The 22,230-nt window shown below is 40.3% G+C and overlaps 1 protein-coding gene across 1 annotated transcript; it reads left to right on the top strand.

The window, feature by feature from the left end:
- Nucleotides 1-7,772: 7,772 nt before the first annotated feature.
- On the top strand, nt 7,773-16,023 carry agmat (agmatinase (putative)). The gene is given in 8 exon segments (XM_072367390.1): nt 7,773-8,113; nt 8,433-8,635; nt 8,824-8,872; nt 12,124-12,319; nt 13,116-13,295; nt 15,399-15,483; nt 15,606-15,646; nt 15,648-16,023. Coding segments are annotated over 8 exon segments (1,080 nt in total). The 5' UTR covers nt 7,773-7,820; the 3' UTR covers nt 15,681-16,023.
- Nucleotides 16,024-22,230: the final 6,207 nt, after the last annotated feature.

The following is a 22,230-nucleotide window of genomic DNA, read 5'->3' as shown; positions in this document are numbered from 1 at the left end:
TGAAAGAGACAATATTACTGTTGTTGTCGTTGCTGTCGGAAAGAAATAAACAACACGATGGAGAATGCGCCGTTGTGCATCGCGTTTGTGCCATAACCATGCTCATCATAAACTAAATGTAGAGGGACATAGCTTCATCTTGCTCTTCGTTCGCCATCTTTCTTGAATGCCTTAGTTTTGTTGTTGGTCGTGGTGAAGACGTCAACCGGAAATGGCCATATTAACAATAGTTGAAATGGGTTTGTGCCAGTGATTCGATTCATTCACCACCAAATATCCAAGGATAATTACCCTTGCTCATATAAGGAGCATAACCCAACTATAGCTATAATCAAGTTAATCTTATCATGTAGACCCACTGACAGACTCCACCACCGCCAACAGTTCCCGCGGAGTGACACAATAGTTGCGTTCTGGCTTCGAGAATGCCCTGCTGTAATAAGCAATCACTTGCTCCCCTTGCATGACCTGGGCCAGGATCGCCCCGAGGCCATCATTACTTGCATCGGTGTCCAACACAAACTTCCCCGCTGGATCCGGAGTTGTTAAAACTGGAGAGAGACACAGAGCTGATTTTAGCGCATCAAATGCTTGCTGCTGTTCCGGGCCCCACTTAAACTGCACACACACGCACACACGACACCAGTCAATCTCCCTCAGCGTTACTATATTAAGATATTGAGTTATTTGAGATTAATGAGATGTATTTACTTTGAAATAATAAGGATAAAGACAATTAATTTTTTTGTAAGCTAATGCAGGGGTTTTCCACCCGAAAGTAATTTTAAACAAACAGCTGATTCGGTCTATACATTAGCAGCCAAGTCGAACACAGACAAGTATTTTACCTGGCTGTTTCTCTGTAAAAAAAAAGGAGAAGGTCATGGTGTGACCTTTATTTAATTCTGTTTTATCTCCATAGCTTGAAAAACATGAATAATTAAACAATTCAACTTGAAACGTGTCATTATTTTACGGTTCATGTAAAGTGTTAGAAATTTGTTTATAGATTTATATTCAGTGGGGTGCCATGACCTAACATTTGGAAAATGATCTCTGTTCATTTAGCCTTCTAACACTTGCTTTAACTTAAACTGCTACTGTGTCAATGCTAAATTATGAAAAGAAGTTCTAACTCTAACTGTTCTAACTGTGGAGGTCACAACAATAGGGATCAACAGACATATGTATGCCTGTATAGGTCCCTCACTGTGTCAGGAGAAACTGAGTCCTTTCAGGCACTGGAACCTGCAGGGAATTGAGCAAGAAAAGACATGAGCCTGAAAAGTTGTCCACAAGACAAAATGTACAAAATATGAAGTATACTATTCATTTAAGATAGCTTGTGATGGTAAATTTTATGTCTCAGGACTGACAGACTCTCCAATCCACATTAACCATTTGTATCACCCAGACACGCTAATTGTTTTAAACTATTTACCTCTTAATTAACACTCAGACAAGATAATTGTTTTAACCTCCTGTTTCTTAATTATCATCAAGACTGCATCCTGCCCCCCTCTGGAGATGTTGTTACACATCTAAAGGTATAAATGCTCTGTATTTATTTTGTTTGTATCTTTTCATACCATTGCCGCTGAATGGTGTGGACTGATCTTTTTCCTTGCAACGAAGAATAAAAAACTTAGCCGGCCGACAGAAAAAGTAAGTTTCTCTATTTCATTGCTCATCAGAGGTATTAGGAAGGAAGCGATTGAAAACTTCCATAACAAGCTCTGTCAGAAGTCAGCCAGTTCAGCTGAGAACTTTAATTAATGAACCTGGATTTAATTTGGCCAAAGGTCATTTCTATCTATGCCCTTGTTTTAGCATGTTCATGGTTGAATGCCCTCTTGTTCCTGGATCAAGATATGGCGTGAGGAGGTACGGTAAGCATGCATAGCCTCTGTCCCTAAGCAGGACACCATTGAACTCTCTTGCAGAATAAGAGAAATGTTTGTTGGATATACGTGCGTTAAGACTTGGCAATCTGATGCAATATGTGCCTTATATGGCTATCTAAATTAAGTAAGGCGAGCACTTTCAAATTTGTCAAGATTACTTCTACACCTGACCTCTCATTAGATTACCAAAATTATGCCTATGCTATGTACATGTCACGGGGGGAGGAGGGGGGTGGTCGTTCTCCCGCCATTATCCACCGACGGCTCGCAAACCACCCCTCTCCACCGATTGCAGCTCCTTCCTTATAGCTACGATGGTGAGCGGTACCGATGAGCCACAGCTTAGATGCACAATTAAAAACAACATTTATTATAAAAAACAATGTCCTTGAAAATAGCTGTGTTCCCTCTTTTAAAAATAAAAACACAATTAAAAACTTTACAAAAACTGCACAGTCCATGCGCCCCGACCATTGTCCTTGCCACTCCTCCACCACGCCAGCCAATCCCGTGAGCCGTCCCGTATCGTCTCCTGGCTGCTCAGCTCAGCTGGTCCCCGGTGCTCCCCAGTGGTCCCAGAAACGGACGCGAACCTAAAAAAACAAAGAACATGGGCAGCAGACAACTATGCGGACAGGAGGGTCACTCGCTCTCCTCCGAAGTGGGACTGACCCTACAGCTAACAGTGCATTGTACATCAGGGACTCACAGCTTTCGGGCTCCTGCTTCTGCCACTGCGTCCCAACAACTACCAATGCACTGTTAAGGTGTTCCGTCGAGCCGCGTTTCCCCGTCAGACACGGTTTCCCCTGCATCTCTTCGCCGCTCCGCGCTGCACACGCGGCAAAGAGCGCGCGTGCCTGTTCAGCGCTCGTAACCAGCGAGACGTGCTTGCGCGCTAGACAACTACAGACACCGTGAAAGCTAAAACAACGTCTTTCAGTGTAGTTGTCGTACTTTTTTGCACTTGCGCTGTCATCCAAAACATTCAAACATATACATATAGGCTATTTTTATATATAGCCTTCATATGTGTGTATATACGATAGATAGATAGATAGATAGATAGATAGATAGATAGATAGATAGATAGATAGATAGATAGATAGATAGATAGATAGATAGATAGATAGATAGATAGATAGATAGACATTGGCCATTACAAAACCAAATCTTGCAAAGGGAAGTATTGGAGGCAATGGGCATGAAAATTGGGCATTGCTACGATTAATCCCTCTCATGATTGGAAGCAGCATTCCAGAACAGGAGCCTTCATTGGAAATTTTAATGGACCAAAAAGGAGATCATTAAGATTGTCGTGTCAAACAACTTCCCAGAGGAAATACTGGATTACTTGGAGAGTAAAATATCTGACCATCGGAATCTGCTTATTCATCGTTTTCCTGACTTAAACCTACGGCCAAGCACCATCTGATACTCTGCTTTGGATCCTTAGTGGATTTATAGACAATGAGGTTTGAGTCCAAGCATAGGTTCTTCAAAAGAGTGCATGATGTTCACAATTTTAAGAATATACTTTTTACTCTATCTTCAAAACATCAGCAAATGATGGCATACCACTTTGATGGCCCTAATCTGTTTAACCCACAACTGTACATTGGCAATAACTGACACTGTCAGAACAACATCATTGGATGAACTACTGAGGACCACAATCAAGAGAAAATATCCACATCAAGATACTAAAGACATTCATTTCTATGGGACGCGTTATGTAAAAGACATGATAATATCTGCCGGTCAATGCAGTGGGCTCCCAGACTTCTAGAGGCTACTTGGCATTGTGGTTAACCTTGATAAAGTGTCATTTGTTTCTAGAAAGCTCTCATCCTGGTTCTTTGAACATTACAGGTCTTACGAAGTTGTCAAAAACAGGTACAGAGACATAGAAATCCTGGATCCAGAGGTTTTGAATGACTATCACCCCCTGGCTGCCTACACTGTATAAGGAAAGCTGCTTGTGACCCCAAGGACGTGCCTGTTGTATTGAAAGAACTTGTAATGGTATGTCATCAGTCAGTTATTAAGTTCCTCTCCACTCCTGTTTTTCTTGTTCCTCCTGTTGGATGTTTGGAGGAAAATAGTTCACTTTGCATTTGTCTTCTCTGCCCTCTCGCCATGTTGTCAAAATTTTTCATAATTCTTATGTCATTAAAATGAATCAGAATTGTAAGATAAATGTGATCATTACGATTAGTACAGTACAGCCTCTGATATAGACTAGCTCTTCTATTTAGTTATCCTTTAAATTACTTAATTTATTTTCGTTTTCTTTTACAGGCTTTGTTACTGCGAGTGCAGATAAACCCAAACTCACTCATCCGGAAAGTCCACCTAACTCAACCACCAGAATCTGTAGAGCATCTGCAAAATGAACTCCAAGAGAAGCTCGGACTTTAAGGTGGATTTTCTCTACAATATGAAGACCCGGATTTTGATAATTCTAATTTGGTGGACATTGTAGAGTTTCCAGCTGAACGGGTCTTGCACATTCTGTGGGATAAAGACACGTCAGCATCTGATCAATCAGAAACACAGTCAAATGCTTCTGTTGCCCCTTCCACCTCTTCCCTTGATATGGAAAACTCCACCTCAACTTTTGTTCATAGACATTTACGAAACACTGCAGACTGGCCTTGTCTATTTCCCGTCCCCCCTTTCTCTTATGATGTGGAGTTAAAGCTCCGAAAGGGCAATAGAGTGTATGAGAAGACGGGCAAAGGTAAGGCATTATCTGTCTTTATTTCACCAATACTTTAAGACGAATGAATGAATGAACGCGTACTATTGCACTGTTAGCTCATAGCTGCTGTGTTGTTGTTATTGGCAGCTATCGGGGGCTTATAGAGGGCTTTCTACACACTTGTCTACTGGGATGACGTCATCGACACGCGCTGCTGCAGCACAGCTTATTTACCCCGTGCTCTGTGACATTCGGCTAGCTTCACACGTAGTTTGCTACTGATATTTTTGTGCAACATGGCAGGATATTTATCAGATTTTGACTACGTGGATGACAACTGAGTACGATGGACGTCCTTACCGGAGTGAATGAGCTGTGCTGCAGTGGCGGGTGTCGATGACATCATCCCAGTCGATGAGTGTGTAGAAAGTATTGGTAAAATAAAGACAGATAATGCCTTATTTAAAGGCTGCATCTTCTATGCCCACGTTCCCTCTGTTATATGGATCTCGAGGAATCTAAATATCTTCCGAAGGATGCCGACTTTCACCAAATTGCTCTCAGTAGATGAACATATTTCATGCCAGAAATAAGGTCTCGGTTTAAAAATACCGGAGTTCTCCTTTAATTCGCATGCACTTGGTCTGTAAGGTCTGCTAAACAAATGGCGTAAAGACTAGTAAAGTTGTGCTGGATAAAATAGAAGTTCCCCATCAAAATGTAGAATCCCTCAGTAATTTATTGATTATAGGACTGTGTATACCATTGGAAAGTTTATCTGATGACTAAGCAGAGTGAACCCAGTTTACTACAGTTCATTGGAGTGAAGCTAATTAAACTAAAAAATGATGACTAAGGCTACGTTCACACTGCAGGTCTTAATGCACAATTCCGATTTACTGCTCAAATCTAATTTTTTGTTTGGCTGTTCACATTATGTCTTTAAATGTGGCCTGTCTACGGATTGCTATGTGAACAGCTCACACTCTTGAAGTGACCCGCATGCGCAGTTGATCATTGATGACATCACACCCATAGACCACGCCACAATGGTGTTTACGGAAGCGACCATGGCAACGGCAACCGGTACTGCAGGACTGTATGGCTTAATGCTATTAATAGTGTGTGGCAGCAGCTGGCAAATCTGTGAGTGGGTGACATCACGAAGGAGGAAGAGGAGGAAGAAAATTCAGATGTTAATGATGGCTCTATGCGGAGCAACATCCGCACAGAGAAGTATTTGGATGCGACGTCGGAGCCAGAAGTGGTGGGATCAGGATGTGGCTGATTACACGGAGCAGGAATTCTTCCAGAACTTTAGAATGACGAGGAATCATCTCATTTGTCAGCGCCTCTACCCGAGACTTTGAAGAGGAGACACGTTGTTCAGGAGATCCATCTTCTTGAGAAAGCGAGTGGGAGTGGGGCTATATTGGGTAGCAACGGGGGCGGGTTACCGCACCTTAGCCAACCTGTTTGACATCACAAAGTCCTCCGTTTGTGCTATTGTGCATGACTTTATTTGTCATTCATTTACAAAACAGTGCAGCACGGGTCAGAATGACGTCTGGCTGTTCAGATGGCAGTCGCATTAAAAAAATCAGATACGTATCTGATTCAGTACCACATTTAAAAGTGGCCTGATTCTGATTCGAAAATGTCAGATTCAGTGTGACTTATGCTGTTCACACTGTCAAAAGCAAATCAGATATGGGTCACATATGAGCGAAAAAATCGTATTCAGGTCACTTGCAACTGCAGTGTGAACGTAGCCTAAGTAGACTTGTGCCAAAAGGACAATAATTAATGTCTTGTGGATTTATCCACTTTTATGCACTTTAGTTTATGGCGTAATTGGTCGGTTGTTCTACTTAAAACGGAAAAGGCGAGAGTGCAACAGTTAGCATATGAGGTTAATGTAATGCTATAGGCTACATGTTAAACGTTAATTAAATGGTTTTGCTCACTGATAGAATATTTAAGACTTTAGTCTCGTAATTTATTCTCGCCATATTTAATAACGACTTTAATCTTGTAATTAATTCTCGCCATATTTAATAACGACTTTAATCTCGTAATTAATTCACGCCATATTTAATAACGACTTTAATCTCAAAATGAATTCTCACCATATTTAATAATGCCTTTAATCTCGTAATTAATTCCAAAAAATTTTAATGTGGCCCTAATACTCCGTCGTAGAAAAGTAAATTATCTTAACAAAAGATTATTAGTTGGCCAAACTATTTTGACGCAGAGGATGCACAAATCGATGGCCAAAACTTTGAAATACAGGAAAATTACATGTTTAGTGTACAGTTATGCACAGTTAAAACTTTTAATTTGTTCTCCATTTCTGACAGAAATAATCCCCTCCCTCAGCTCCCAACCCTGATATTAATTTATTAATTTGTGCTGCCTTCAAGTTCACAAGCATGTCGTATATTTGTAAATCGCTCACTGATAGAATATTTAAGACTTTAGTCTCGTAATTTATTCTCGCCATATTTAATAACGACTTTAATCTTGTAATTAATTCTCGCCATATTTAATAACGACTTTAATCTCGTAATTAATTCACGCCATATTTAATAACGACTTTAATCTCAAAATGAATTCTCACCATATTTAATAATGCCTTTAATCTCGTAATTAATTCCAAAAATTTTTAATGTGGCCCTAATACTCCGTCGTAGAAAAGTAAATTATCTTAACAAAAGATTATTAGTTGGCCAAACTATTTTGACGCAGAGGATGCACAAATCGATGGCCAAAACTTTGAAATACAGGAAAATTACATGTTTAGTGAACAGTTATGCACAGTTAAAACTTTTAATTTGTTCTCCATTTCTGACAGAAATAATCCCCTCCCTCAGCTCCCAACCCTGATATTAATTTATTAATTTGTGCTGCCTTCAAGTTCACAAGCATGTCGTATATTTGTAAATCGCACGCAAGAGAAAAGAAAAGAACTGCCAAATGCAATGATCTACACTATGTAACTGTGTAGAAACACTGCATTCCAGAGAGCAGCGTATATATTTATTATATATATGACCATTTATATTGATTCATTTTAAATTCGTAAACATGTTTTTATCATTTCACCGTTCGTTTGTATAGAAACAGATATTACAAGCTGACAAATAAACCCAAAGGCAGCAGAGTAGAAGTTGTTTGACGTAACTCCACACTACATTTAAACACGAAGTATGTTGTCAGCGTTGAGAAACCTGAGTTTAAGTTGCACGGTAGCAGACTTATTCTCTTTACCGCCACGGCAAGCGTTGTCTCCGTGCAGCAGAGAACGAGGACAGTTTGTTAACCCGAACAGAAAGTGCTCAGGGAGACTCTTCAACGTACCACCGAGCGCCGAGTTCGTGGCGCGGGTGTCAGGGATCCCCACCATGGCTAAACTACCTTTCCAGGACTCGGCCGACGGGCTGGACGCGGCGTTTGTTGGAGTTCCGATTGACACCGGGACCTCGAACCGACCTGGAGCGAGGTATTGTTTTTTTTTTTTTTTTTATTATCTGCAGCTGCTTTGAGAGAGTGCAGATCTGTTGCAGATTCCCAGTGGGTCACAGTGTGTTTCATCAGTATGTGCGTGCAACGAGTGGCCCGATTAACCTACAATACATAATTTGTGGTGAAGACAAATCGAAACTATCTGATAGTTTAAAGCCTCTCTAAAGTTATCTGCTGTTTTTTTTATATACATATGGTAACAAAAGTCCAGAATGATCCTCTTTTATTTACAAGTTTATGATTAAAAATGACTGCAACCCTGACATTTATTTGCTTTTCGCTCTCACCCTCCACAGGTTTGGTCCACGGCAGATAAGAGTGGAATCTGCCATGCTGAGAGCTTACAACAGTGGCACCAAGGCAGCACCCTATGAGTCCCTTATGATTGCTGACATCGGGGACGTAAATGTGAATGTATATGATCTGAAGGACACCTGCAAACGCATCAGAGAGGCCTACAAAAAGATCCTGGCTACTGGCTGTATTCCACTGACCATGGGTGAGAGTGACCATGATTTGCTCTTTCAGATCCACCAACGGTCAAAGAGACCTCAGTAAATGATTTGTAGCAAGTCAAAAGAAGCTCTGAAATGTCTGTACAATCATTAGCCATTTAAATGGCCTTGTAAAACTGTAGGGCATGCTCTATCAAAGTTCAGATATTAAGGACGTTTTTGGTGTCTGCAGGTGGTGATCACACAATTGTGTACCCAATACTGCAAGCTGTTGCTGAGAAGTAAGTATGCTTCAGTGTTCGATATGGGAGGAGTGCAAATGACAACAACCAAAGAGATTTTTAACACTGTTTTTTGCTTAAAAATGTTGTTGCATTTGTCACTAATTTGTTGCATTTGTTGTGTCCTTTTAGGGCCACCATAGCTTACTGCAGGACAGATCCACTTCATAAGAATTTAAGAATGCCTGAAAAAGTGCAAAGTGAAAGTTTAAAAAAAAAGAAGCAAAATGCTGTTATTTCAAAATGAAATGAGTCATAGATTTTCCTGAAACTATAACAAAGACATGTCAGTTGTATTAAATGTGAGGCTGGGAAATGTTTACAACTGAGGTGACACATTGCGGTCGTTTTAAGTTGCTCTAAAACCCATATATGTCATTCAGTGTGGTGGCTGCACAGATGGGCTAACTGTATGCCTTGTGCGCTGATGCGTCATCACACTATCATAAATGTGAGCTGTTTCTCCTCTATGCCACAGATGCTGTGGTATCCAAAATTTACATAAAAAGAACATGTCGCTGTTCGATCGAGACACGCTTGAATTTTTGGTGAAACATTCAATACAGCTGCCATTGCTAGTCGTGGGATTGGGAGTTGAACAATTGAACATCCCGTCAAATAATGTTCTTTTAGTCTCAACTGGGTTCTTTGCGACCCTCCGAAATATCTGTGGACTGAAGACATTAACATCTGTCCAGAAATTGGTTTTCGTAATGTAAAGAGCTGTATAAATGCACTCCATTTACCTTTACACAGTCATTCAGAGAGTATTGAACCTCTTCCCATCTCTACTTGTGAAAGTCTTAGCTTCTCTTGGATGCAAGCTTAATCTGATATACAATTTTTATTTATTTGCCAGTCTTTGTTTGGCCCTGTTACAGATCTGTGGTGGAATGCTGCCGAAATCGATTTTCACAATGTATATATACCGTATTTTCCGCACCATAAGGCGCACCGGATTATAAAGCGCACCTTCAATGAATGGCCTATTTTAAAACTTTGTCCATATATAAAGCGCACTGCATTATAAGGCGCATAGAATAGCCGCTACAGTAGAGGCTGGGGGTTACTTTATGCATCAATTAGATGGAGCTGCGCTAAAGGTAATGTCAACAAAACAGTCAGATAGGTCAGTTCAACTTTATTAATAGATTACAAACCAGCGTAGTTTAAGGTATAACATGTAGTGCAATGTTAATACACCCCACATAGTGTGTGTGTGTCTGTGTGTGGGGTGGGGGGGGTTCAATAATAATAATGATCAAAATATAGTAACACTCGAAATAGCAATAACAATATATCAATAACTCAATGTTGCTCAAACGTTAATATCACACAACACACAAAATAAACACGTAAAGCTCACTTTACTAAGCTATACTTCATCCACGAATCCCTGGAATTCTTCTTCTTCGGTGTCCGAATTAAACAGTTACGGGATACGAATACGGGATCCAACATGCCCGGCTCCGTCTCATCGAAGTCGTTATTGATCGAGTCAGTGTCGCTGCTGCTGTCTAGCAGTTAAGTGACAATTCCTGCCTTCCTGAAAGTTCGGACCACAGTTGAGACTGATATATCAGCCCATGCATTTACGATCCACTCGATCCACTGGCAGATGGTGGCGTATGTCGTCCGGCGCTGTCTACCTGTCTTGGTGAATGTGTGTTCGCCTTCTGTCATCCACTGTCCCCACGCAGTTCGCAGTATAGCTTTGAATGCCCTGTTGACACCGACATCTAGCGGCTGGAGTTCTTTTGTCAATCCACCCGGAATGACGACGAGTGTTGAATTAGTGTTCGTCACTTGTTTTTTGAGACCATCTGTGATATGGACGCGCATGGAGTCGTAGATCAACAGGGACGGGTCTGTGTGAAAAAAAGCCACCTTCACGTAAATTTCTCTCAACCACTCGCTTATCTTTTCTTCATCCATCCATCCCTTCGAGTTAGCTTTGATGACGACGCCGGCTGGAAAGTTTTTTTTGGCAAAGTCTTCTTCTTGAAAATAACCATGGGGGGAAGTTTCCGGCCATTAGCCTGGCAAGCGAGAACTACAGTGAAGGATGACTTCTCATTCCCTGTGGTGCGAACATTTACCGTACGTGCTCCCGTTTTATCCACAGTGCGGTTCACGGGAAGATCAAAGGTGAGTGGAACTTCGTCCATGTTGATGATGTGCTCTAGCCGGATTTTTTTTCAGCAATCTTGTTGTTGCAATATGTGCGAAAAGTGGCCAGCTTTTCTTGGTAGTCTTTTGGCAGTTGCTGTGAAACAGTAGTCCGTGTGCGGATGGAGAGATTTAAGTCTTTTCATAAACCGAAAGCACCAAGAAGGACCGCCTTTAAAGTCATTAATGCCAAGTTCGCTTGCTAGCGCGGTTGCCTTAATTCGAATAGTGATTGTACTGACACTTCTACCTGCTACTCTCTGTTCAACAACCCACTGTTCGAGTTTGTCCTCCAAATGTAGCCATCTCGCTTTATTCCCTCGGAAACTCTGTTTAGTCTTCTTTACCTGGCTTAGGTCATCTTGTTGCTTCCTCCACTTTCGCACCATTAATTTGTTAATATTAAATTCTCTCGCTGCTGCTCTATTCCCGTGTTCTTCTGCATGACTGATCGCCTTGAGTTTGAACTCTGCGTCATATGCGTGTCTCTTAATAGGAGCCATTTTGGGGTCTTTACATAAAAAACAAATGGAAATGAAATATATATACCGGTATATATCCAGCATGCACCGCGTGCGGGCTTCTTCTTCTACGGAAGAAAATGAAGTCGGCAGCTGCTTACCGTAGTTGCGAGACCTGTTGTGGCTCAATATTGGTCCATATATAATGCGCACCGGATTATAAGGCGCACTGTCGGCTTTTGAGATAATTTGAGTTTTTTAGGTGCGCCTTATAGTGCGGAAAATACGGTACATTTAAACAAAAATTAATAGATACATATTCAGTTTTAACATTTGATATGGCTCGTTTGAACTGTTTGTCCCACTTAATCATTGTATTCTGTTTGTACTTGTATTTTTACGCTGCATCACAACTTTCTGGGAAATGAGTAGCACAATGTTTTATGTTTTGGTGCATAATGAATATATGCACTAATGGGAGTAATTTTCAAAAACACCACATGCTACATTTCTCACAATGAATGACTTGCAGTATATGAAGCGTTGCAGCTTTAGTAATTTAATCAGCTTCAGTCAAATAAACATTATTTACCTCTAAACCATTCCCTAATAATGTATCAGGTATGGCCCTGTGGGTTTGGTCCATGTGGATGCTCACACTGACACCAGTGATGTGGTTTTGGGGGAGAAGATTGGCCATGGGACGCCATTTAGATGTGGTGTGGAGGAGGGGCTTCTGGACTGTAAGAGAGTGGTTCAGATTGGTCTGCGAGGTTCAGGGTACTCTGCAGACTCGTATGAATGGAGCCAAGCACAGGTACTCTATTATATCTCTGTAGATAACATACAGTTTTAGGAATGCATTAGACAAATCCAGCATTATGATTTTACATCAAAACCTGCAATAGTATCAAATACAAAGGTCATGATAAATGTCGTCATAATGCATCATCACATTCACGTTCATTTATAGGCTACTGTTTTGGGCTGGGGCTGCACGGTGGTGTGGTGGTTAGCACCGTCGCCTCACAGCAAGAGGGTACCAGGTTCGGTCCCCACCTGGGCCCTTTCTGTGTGGAGTTTGCATGTTCTCCCCATGTATGCGTGGGTTCTCTGGCTTCCTCCCACCATCCAAAAACATGCATGTTAGGTTGATTGGTGACTCTAAATCCTCCTTAGGAGTGAGTGTGAGCATGCATGGTTGTTTGTCTCGTTTGTCTCTATGTGTGGCCCTGTGATGGACTGGCGACCTGTCCAGGGTGTACCCCGCCTTTCGCCCGATGACTGCTGGGATAGGCTCCAGCCCACCCGCTACCCGATTGACGGTATAGAAAATGGATGGATGGATGTTTTGGGCTGTCAATTTTTGCACTCTGTCCATTTTAAGCAAAAAAGAATGACTATCCTATAAAGGGATACTTTGTTTTGTTTTTTTCTAAGTGGGGTTGTGTGAAGATTTTGTGTTTTAACTGCTGTACATATTGTTCAGAGCGCTCTCCGTTTGGAAAATGTTAAACTTTACTGACAGACGAGCTAAAGCTAACAGCTGCGCAGAATGTGTGTACCTCAAAAAACACAAGTTTTAGAAACGGTCTTCTTTATTTATTCTTTAGGGCTTCCGTGTGGTCCAGGCGGAAGAGTGTTGGTTCAAATCTCTTGCACCTCTAATGTCAGAGGTCAGGGCTGAAATGGGCAGCAGTCCAGTCTACCTCAGTTTTGACATTGATGCTCTTGACCCAGGCTTTGCCCCTGGAACAGGCACACCAGAGATAGCAGGACTCACTCCCATACAGGTAACTTCAGTCAGGTTTTTTTTTTTTTTTTGCTTCACAAGCTCTTTACATGAGTGATGCAAGTACAGCAAAATTAAAAGTTTTAAGTGCAAACCCTATTTCCCAAAGGTTTCTTCAATACATTAACCTTCATCTGTTTTATTTGAACTGTTTAATTTGTTTGAACCTTCATTTACCAGAGACAACTACACATGAAATAAGGACACCAATTGTTTTAGTTTTACAAGAGGAATATGCGTTCATTCTAGCTGAATACAGGATTTAAGCTGCTCAACAGTTTATACACGTTGTTGTCTGATTCTTCTCTTTGTAACACCGATCATCAGACACACACACACTCTGTGTCTATGAAGCCACACTGTTGTAAGTCATTCAGAATGAAGTCTGGTGTTATTCTGCGGAAATAACTACAGACATCCCAAGAAAAGACTTGCTGATAGAGTATGTCTCTCCAAAGTTCCAATAGTACCTTCACACATATGTGAGTAACACAAGCCATGGGCAGTAATACCATGACACTGATAATGGATTTTACAACTTCTGCTTATGACAGCCTGGACAGCCTTTTTCTCATCGTTAGCAAATGGAACCTGATGGGTTTTACTCAAAAGTAGCTTAAACATGGACTCTACTCTCCACTGTCTTTCTGTCCATCTGAGCTGAGCTTGTGTCCAAATAACTTGGCCACATCCTGTACATACTTAAGGCGTTAAACATCACCGATACACCGACATTTTCCCCACCAGTTTAAAAAATCCCATCTGCACCATTGGTTTCTGCATTGTTGATATATGGATCTATGGCTAAGTCCTTCACGTAGCAGCAATACCTCTGTTCAGGAGAAAATTGCAACCACTGGCGCATCGACTCGCGCCACATTTTTGACCGGCACGACACTGTGATGTTGCTTGCGCGAGCCATCGCAGCAACCATGTGGGAGCCTTAAGGGGAGACTTCCACAGGCTCCCTGAATCTTTTCACAATATTATGAACTTTAGATGCCTTTAGCGGATGCTCCTTGTATACCCAATTCTGACACCCTCACCTGTTAAACTGCTGATTTTAGAATCTTCATGAACACACTGTAAAGAATTTCACTGTAAAATAACAGTAAAATACTGGCTTCCCTGCTGCCTCCTTGGAGCGGTTTCTCCATCGCCCCAGATCTGAATTTGAAATATACAGATAGTGGACGTGCAGGAAAAATAGATTTTACACAGTAGTTTGTATTTAAAAAAAAAAAAAATTTCACACATGCTACTGGGTATATCAATATTTATTTATTTTAAACTTTGACATTTTTCTTGAATTATATTACGGAGCTGTGCTCTCCAAATTCAAGTTCAGAAATAGCCAGTTAGTATATTGTCATTCATAAATGAGGACTTTGATCAGTAAAGAAGTGCTATTATCAAAATAGAAACATAAGCCTATTATCATCAGTAAGATGCTGATGGATAATGACTGGACTTGAGAAGGGATGTTTCCACTGCTTGACAGAAAATACTGTTTTATGCTGTTAAATAACAGTTTCTTCTTGTTAACTGAGCATTAAGTGTTAATTCACATGTAAGTATGAATATTTAACAGTATTTCACAATTATTTTAAAATACAGTAAGATACCGTAGTAATTCACCTAAATTTACAGCAATTCATTACAAATACTGTTTTATGCTGTTAAATTACAGTTATCTACTGGTATTGTTAAATGACTAACTTAATTGTTAATTTACATGTGGGATGAATATTTAATAGTATTTTACAATTATTACAAAATACAGTAGGATACTGTCATAAGTCCACCATAAACATACAGCAATTCGTTACAGTTACTCGTCTATTCTCTAAACGTTTCTCTTTCTTTGCATTTTTTTTTCATAGGTGCAAACTATTCAAAAGACAACAGGACTTTAGCTTACTTAAACATCTTGAAAAGGGCAAAAGGCTTTTTTTTTATCTATATATTTTTTTATTTTACCAGTAGAAACAAGAAATGGATGCCAGCAGATAAAGAGTTTCACAACTGGAAACACGTTCTTTATGTGTTTACTTCCTCTCAGCTGGATGTTACTGAAAGCTGTTTTTTTTTTTCTTGACTACAGGGACTTGAAATTATTCGGGGCTGCCGTGGTCTGAACCTTGTCGGGTGTGACCTAGTAGAGGTGTCTCCACCCTATGACACCACAGGTACTTTTCACATTAAATTTTTTTTTGTTTGTTTAGATTATTGTTATTGTATTTGTATTTTTTTTTTTACCACATTAAAGTGTCTTTGTAACTGTTATGTCTGTTTTTTTCCAATTCAACAGGAAACACTGCACTGACTGGAGCAAACCTCCTCTTTGAAATGTTTGTGCGTTCTCCCACAAATTAAATATTACTGACCTGAACAGATACGCAATAGAATAAGCGGTTTGTTGACAGCAATGCAGATACCCAACTGCCAATAAGCAGTCTGTTATGTTGTACACATTAATAAGGAAAGCATCATATACGTTTCTGTTTTAATCAGGAAACATAAAGCATTAAAGTACAACCATCAATCATGGGAAATTGCACTTTTGGAGAGCAGCTGACACTTTTGACAATAACAGGTTTTTTTTTATATAGTTCTGATAAAAACCAAGACATATCTGTATTGTTCAAGTGACACTTTGAATTACAGCTTACACATTTACAGTTTATATTGATAAATGAATAAATCAAGAATAAAGTAGATTTATAATTTACTTTTGTCTGATTTTTCACATAAAGTTTGATATCGGCTCAACAAGAAACATTTTATGAACGGCATAGATACACAACTTTGAAAACAAAAGCGTCTCTCGTCTCGTTGCTACTACTTAAACTGAAGCTGACACTGTTTCTGTTCTCCACCTGGGTTCCTCCGAGTATGTACTTTCAACTTCAGTATCATACTGATTAAGATGATGCATCCGTAAGTTTGTACTCCTGAATTGTGTGGCTTGATTTCTAAGAAATGCTGGTAAAACAATGTACTTTGTTGTGCATAATGATGCCATTCAGTGGTTCATGTTGCCACTAGTTGTCACTTTTTCTTTAGGTATCATCAACAGAATCTGAGGAGTGATTTACAGTTTTCTATAGCACATTGTGTCTACTGTTGCATTCTTAATTTAATGACAATTATATTTTAGTCAGTTCTTTGTTTTTTAATTGTAGGTTTACATGTCAGCATGATCAACATGAAGTTTTTATTTTTCATCATGCTGCCATATAAAAAAAAGGGAATAGAAATGCATGCAGTTCTCGGGGAGGGGGGCACAGGGGCACAGGCCCTTGCTGAAAGCTGATTAGCCATCTGAATTGCTCGTGTCCTGTCACTCCTGTCCTTTGCCCGAGAGCGATGATCAGATCATATATGGATGCAATTCAATGCCGAAACACTAGTGGCGCTAATGAGCCAAATAGGAATGTCCAGCATGAATAAACTTACAGAAGAAGAAGATTTGGACTATCTCGAATGATGTTGGACAAATACTTGGCTCCTCTATGCATAGACATAAAGAATGCCTCTATGAATATTGCCCCGATGCCCCTTACTCAGAAAAATCATAGATCTGCCACTGTAGAAATTAGTGTTGGGAAGTTGGACTCTTTTTACTAACTTGGATTATCTACTCTCGAACAGTAAATTGAACAAATCTCTGAACGAGTCATTTTGTTAATTTGTCCAGCAGGTGGTGCTGTAGCCCTACTGTGGGCATTGCACAAAAAGGCCACGGTTCTAAACACTTAACACTGAAGGAAACATAGTTTTGTTTCAGCTGAGCTGACAAAGTACAAAACACAAAATGCCACAAACAATTCAAACCATGTAAAAACCTGGGAAAGCAAATACACAATAAGGTGTCAGGTACCTCGGACTCAGATTCAGGGTCTTTTCAGATTCAAAGGGTTTTATTTTCCAACAAAGCACACAGAGCACAGCAAGGAGGGCGATCTCCAGGCAGAGCAAAAATAACTGACAATGAAAAACCTAAGCACTCTCCTCAGTATCTATGGCAGTATCTATGAAAAGTTAACAAACATAAATTTCTCCATACCAGGAGGAAAACAGAAAAGCTATGAACAGATTACAAAACAAAGACACGCTCTCCCAACGAGGCGGAATTAAACAAAGGACGCGCTCGAAAAACAGAAGCACTATAAAACTTTAACTATAAACTTTAAACTCTCCTTTAATGGAGGCGACTATGAAAAGTTACAACGAAAAATCTCTCCTTGAAAACGGAGGAACAAACAAGGCTATGAACTTACCATATTGAAATAAATAAACTAAGGCTATGACTAAGAATAAATTACAAAACAAGATAGCACTGCAGGAGGATCGTTCACTGCAGTCCCGTGGAACTATGACTGTGGAACTATGGGTTAACGTGAGGCTGGTAATGTAGCTCATGGGAAGAGACAACATACTGGCACAAGACAAGGAAAACGCAGACTATTTGAACACATGAGGGCCCAAGGGGAACAGGTGGAATCAGGGAAGACAATGAGACGCTTGACTCGGGAGGAAGGGCAAGATACCTGAAACGAGAGGAGAAGGTCAGTGCTTTTTCAAAATAAAACAGGAAATGACGAGACAAGGAACAGAACATAAACCGTGACATAAGGTGACTTGTGTCTGTATCCTCCCTGAATTTCTGACCATTACCGCCCGGTCCCGCAATGTGTATGTCCACTCCCGCCCGCAGCCGCAAAACTTTGAGAATTTATAGTAATAATAATAGAATAATAGAATAATAATAGAAATAATAGCACAATAATAGAAACGCATTGATTTTGTGTCTTCACCCGTTACGCAGGAGAAAATACGTCATTTTATAGGCTATTAATAAAGAGATTCATGGACAATTGAGAAACTTCTCCAAATGTCAGACCTTGCCTTGCCTTTGTGCTGTAAAGACATTCTTCGAGCTTCCTTTCTACATCATTTATTGACATCCTGTCGATAGGCTACATCCCGATCTTGGTGTTTTTAGCCGCCCGCTCCCAAAGCAGCCTGTAGTTCATAGCCCCGTAGCTGAGCTGCAGTCACATGACAAATGAATGAAACAATAATCCTTATGGCTGATCCAGTTTGTGAACGAACTGTTGTGCCTGCTGCTCTTCAGCCTGTCACGTGACAAATGAACGAGGATCCGAGGAGTTGAGTCGTGAACGAATCAATACCGTTTCCTGTCTGAGGACCTGAGGAGTTGAGTGAGTCGTGAACGAATCAATTCTGTTTCCTGTCCTGCCGACTGAGCTTATACAGATGCCGCCTGTAATGTGGCGAGGGAGGGTACTGCATGAAAATTCGTTGATTTTCATGCAGAATTTCACTGAGACGACTCGTTACTCCCGAGTCATACAAAAGATTAGTTCATAATGAACGAAACGTTCGCAAACGACACATCACTTGTAGAAATGTACCTGACCAAAACAGGAGAGGTATCACATTTATGAGTGTTTTGCATGGTACGTAATTGTATCTATGGCAACAATTATGTTATGAAATAAGCCGTAAAATATAGGAGCCAGTCAGAGTCATAAATTTCATGTGAGAAGGAAGGATGGAAGAGCCAACAGCAGGACAGAAATAGGCAAAAAGCAAAAGATTAGTCAAACTTAAACTCAGGAGACAAACAGAAAACTAACATGAGTGACTTTCGGCAAAATTAACCAATGAGCATGGAAGGAAAACACATCGAGAACATATAATTAACACAAAAGGACTGAAATTGGAAAAAAGATTTTTTCCATTTTCATTGTTTTGGGCAATCAAAAGATCAGAAAAACTAAACCTGCATGCACTTATAAATCCTTGACAGCTCGTCGACAACCCGCCCAAGAAAGGTGGAGAGGAGAGGAGGGAAAGAATTTGAGAAGAACTAACCTTCCTGCAAACAGGATTGTAAATCCAATGAAACTGCAAATATCTTCTGTAAAGAAGCAACAGTTGAGTATGCACATAAATCGGATGTTGGTTTAGATTTAGAACATAAATGTAAAATGAAAAATTTCTTTCCATGGCATTTTCAAAATTGGGCACAGCTCGGGTACATGACTGGCTGCTGCACTACAGCAGGTGGGATCCACAGGAGGTTCAATCTTGCCGTTTTGGAGTTTTAACACATGGGGAGGAACATCCCATATGAGAGCTAATATGATGTATATTGTGTAGTCTCTGCATTTGAATAAGTATCTAAAGCACTTATTTAGCAGAATACGTATTAAAACTGTATTTTTACTCCTTCATTGCTTGGATTCTCACTGGAAAGAGGCAGTGAACCCTCAGCTAACTTTTCACAGTGGAGGTACAATAGCTGTACAGCCCCATAAAGCAAGTAGCCAGGATTGGTTTCCCCACTATTATACATGGAACATGCAGGATGTCTGACCTCACCTTTCTGAAACTACAGGTGGTGCCCTGCCGATTAAAGCAGAAATCCCCAGCCACAGCAGGGATGGCCGAGTTTGCATTGTGTAGACATGTTCCCAACATTTAAAAACTCATCTTTTAGAGGAGGACTTCACTAGGACTTTGAAAGCAAAATCCAATCCCATTGTGTTCTACTGTAATCTTTGTTTTGGCAACACTGAGCAGCTGACAGTTTTCAAGACAAGATAATCCCAGATGATAATAGACAAAAAGAAAAATAATAAAGAAGCACAGCAACAATGGAAATTATGACCTGTAAATTTGTGAGAAATGTAAGAAAGCTGGAAGACATCCATCTCTTTCAGAATGACTAACTGTCCATCAGACTCTAGGGGTGTTAAGCTTCACAGAGACAGAAAGTATTTCATAATCTTTGGCTGATCTGCTGGTCTTCAGCACAGCTGTTTTCTACAGCTGCACTTGTCATCTCACACTGTGCTCCAGTTAAACAAATGGGTTACAAAGTGACTGCTCCAAATCTTCACGTTACAAGGGTCCCTTCCCAGCTTGAGAAAGCTGCATCCAGCAGTCACGCAAGATGTAACTGCGATGACTTTGATTTAGCAGTCGGTTCATTAAACATTAAACCTACCAACTGAACTGGCACCAAAGCCTCTCTGAAAACCAGAAGGAAGGGAAAACAATGAATACAAGTAGCCAAGCTTACATGAGTATCATTTACCAAACTCCAGACAACATCGGATGATGTTTGGGAATCACAGAGGTGTTGGTCAATGTTGTCTGAAAGATTTTTTTTCTTTCTCAAATTTGACCGAATTTTTCTACAATTTTTCTGCGAGTTTGAGGCAAGGAAGAGTCCTTAAAGCACACCACTGTGGTCAGTGAGATGCTTTGTGTATGCATTCACAGTCAAAGACCAGTTGGCTCCAGAAGGGATCTCTCTCGCTTGTGTCCAAGAGGGATCTGAAGAGCACAGCAACAAATGTGTGCTTTTGGAATTTGCTTTGCCTTTAGTTTACTTATCAGAGGGACATTGCATATAGATCAAATAGAGTGGTCTCATACACTTAATACATTGAGCAAATCCCCCCACCAATTTTTTTCTTGTGACACTCGATTACTTACAGTCCTTTGTGAATCCCTACAAGTGGCCTCTTATAGGCACCCCAAAGCCCTGGCAAGGAGGCACTGTCCTATTGTGGCATCTTTGAAGCACCTGTTTTTACATTTAAACACTGCATTGTCCTTCCTTTTGTCAACCATTACACAGTGAAATATTGAGTTATTTTTAAGAAACCTTTCTTCTTTATGTGATATGACGATAAAACTCACAGGTGGCACATTCACTAGTTTCCAACCCAACTTAAAAAACCTTCTCTGTTTGTCTTCAGCCTGTTTTAGTGAGATATTAGAGCAGCTCCTCCAATTCTATTCAGGGCTCAGCTTTTAATTGGCAACAGCTGTCCCTTCAAACCTCTGAGTAATACAGTAGGCTCTCTACACCAGTTGCACGACTGGGCACAAACTGACAGCCGTCCGAATAGTTTACAATGTTTTTCTGCTCATGCTTTATAATTAGTACATGTAACTGATGGCACAGCAGCACAGTGCAACTCATAAAACCTGTTTTTACTTGATATTAAGCTTTTTTTCTTGAAACATCAAGGGTCCCTAGGGGTTATCAGTGTAATGCCCCTCTTAGCCCCAGCAGAGGGCACCTTAAGCTCAAGTATACTGTACAAAGTTACAGGAATCTATCTGTATGTATGTATATAAAAATCTGCAGCAGTATTTGCGTTTTCAACCACTTTGAACCAATCTCAGCCTTTTAAGGATCACAGCTGAAAGTCGTTTAAGCACTTTTCATTTTCATTCACCTTTTGCACAAATGCTGAGTGAGTGGAATCTATTTCAAAACCTGTCTCTTATATATATATTGAAAAGTGTTTTGAGGGTAGAAAAACGAGTAGAGTAGGTTCATCCCTCAGACAAAGTCGAGCAGAAGCTTTGACCAGCTTAAAACTTCTTCTGTTTAGCTGTTTTTTTTTCACACAGTAAAGTTTTAGTATAGTGTTCTATTTATATATGAGCTATTGATTAGATAAAGTGTGTTAAACTGCCAAACAGTGAGTTAAAATCAGCTCCAACATCAGACACCCAGCGAAACGCGCATGTAAAATCTTATGTGGGCTATTTTTTGCCAGATGAAGACTTTTGTAACTTAAAGTGCATTGTATCATAGCTATTTATGGTGGTTTACTCGAGTAAAATTGGGAGTTCGGGGCTTTCATTTTTAAATAAATAATCTTAACTGTATAGTAGGCTACTGCTATTATTTGCTCTTGTGATATATCTTAAAACGTATCCAGCGCCCTAATGGCCATGTCACTGTGAGGATACTGAGTGAACAGAGGAGTTTCTGTGAACTCCATACATGTAAAGAGTGTGTGGTCGTGTTAAAAAAAAAAGCCAACACGGGTCTAGGTGGCGTCTCCTCTCGCTGGGATTAGCTGTCTTCTCTTTCA

This window comes from Leuresthes tenuis, unplaced genomic scaffold, assembly GCF_036924035.1.
Source record: "Leuresthes tenuis unplaced genomic scaffold, fLeuTen1.0.hap1 SCAF_16, whole genome shotgun sequence".
In the NCBI taxonomy this organism is placed as follows: Eukaryota; Metazoa; Chordata; class Actinopteri; order Atheriniformes; family Atherinopsidae; genus Leuresthes; species Leuresthes tenuis.
This window is presented reverse-complemented; position numbering and strand designations above follow the sequence as displayed.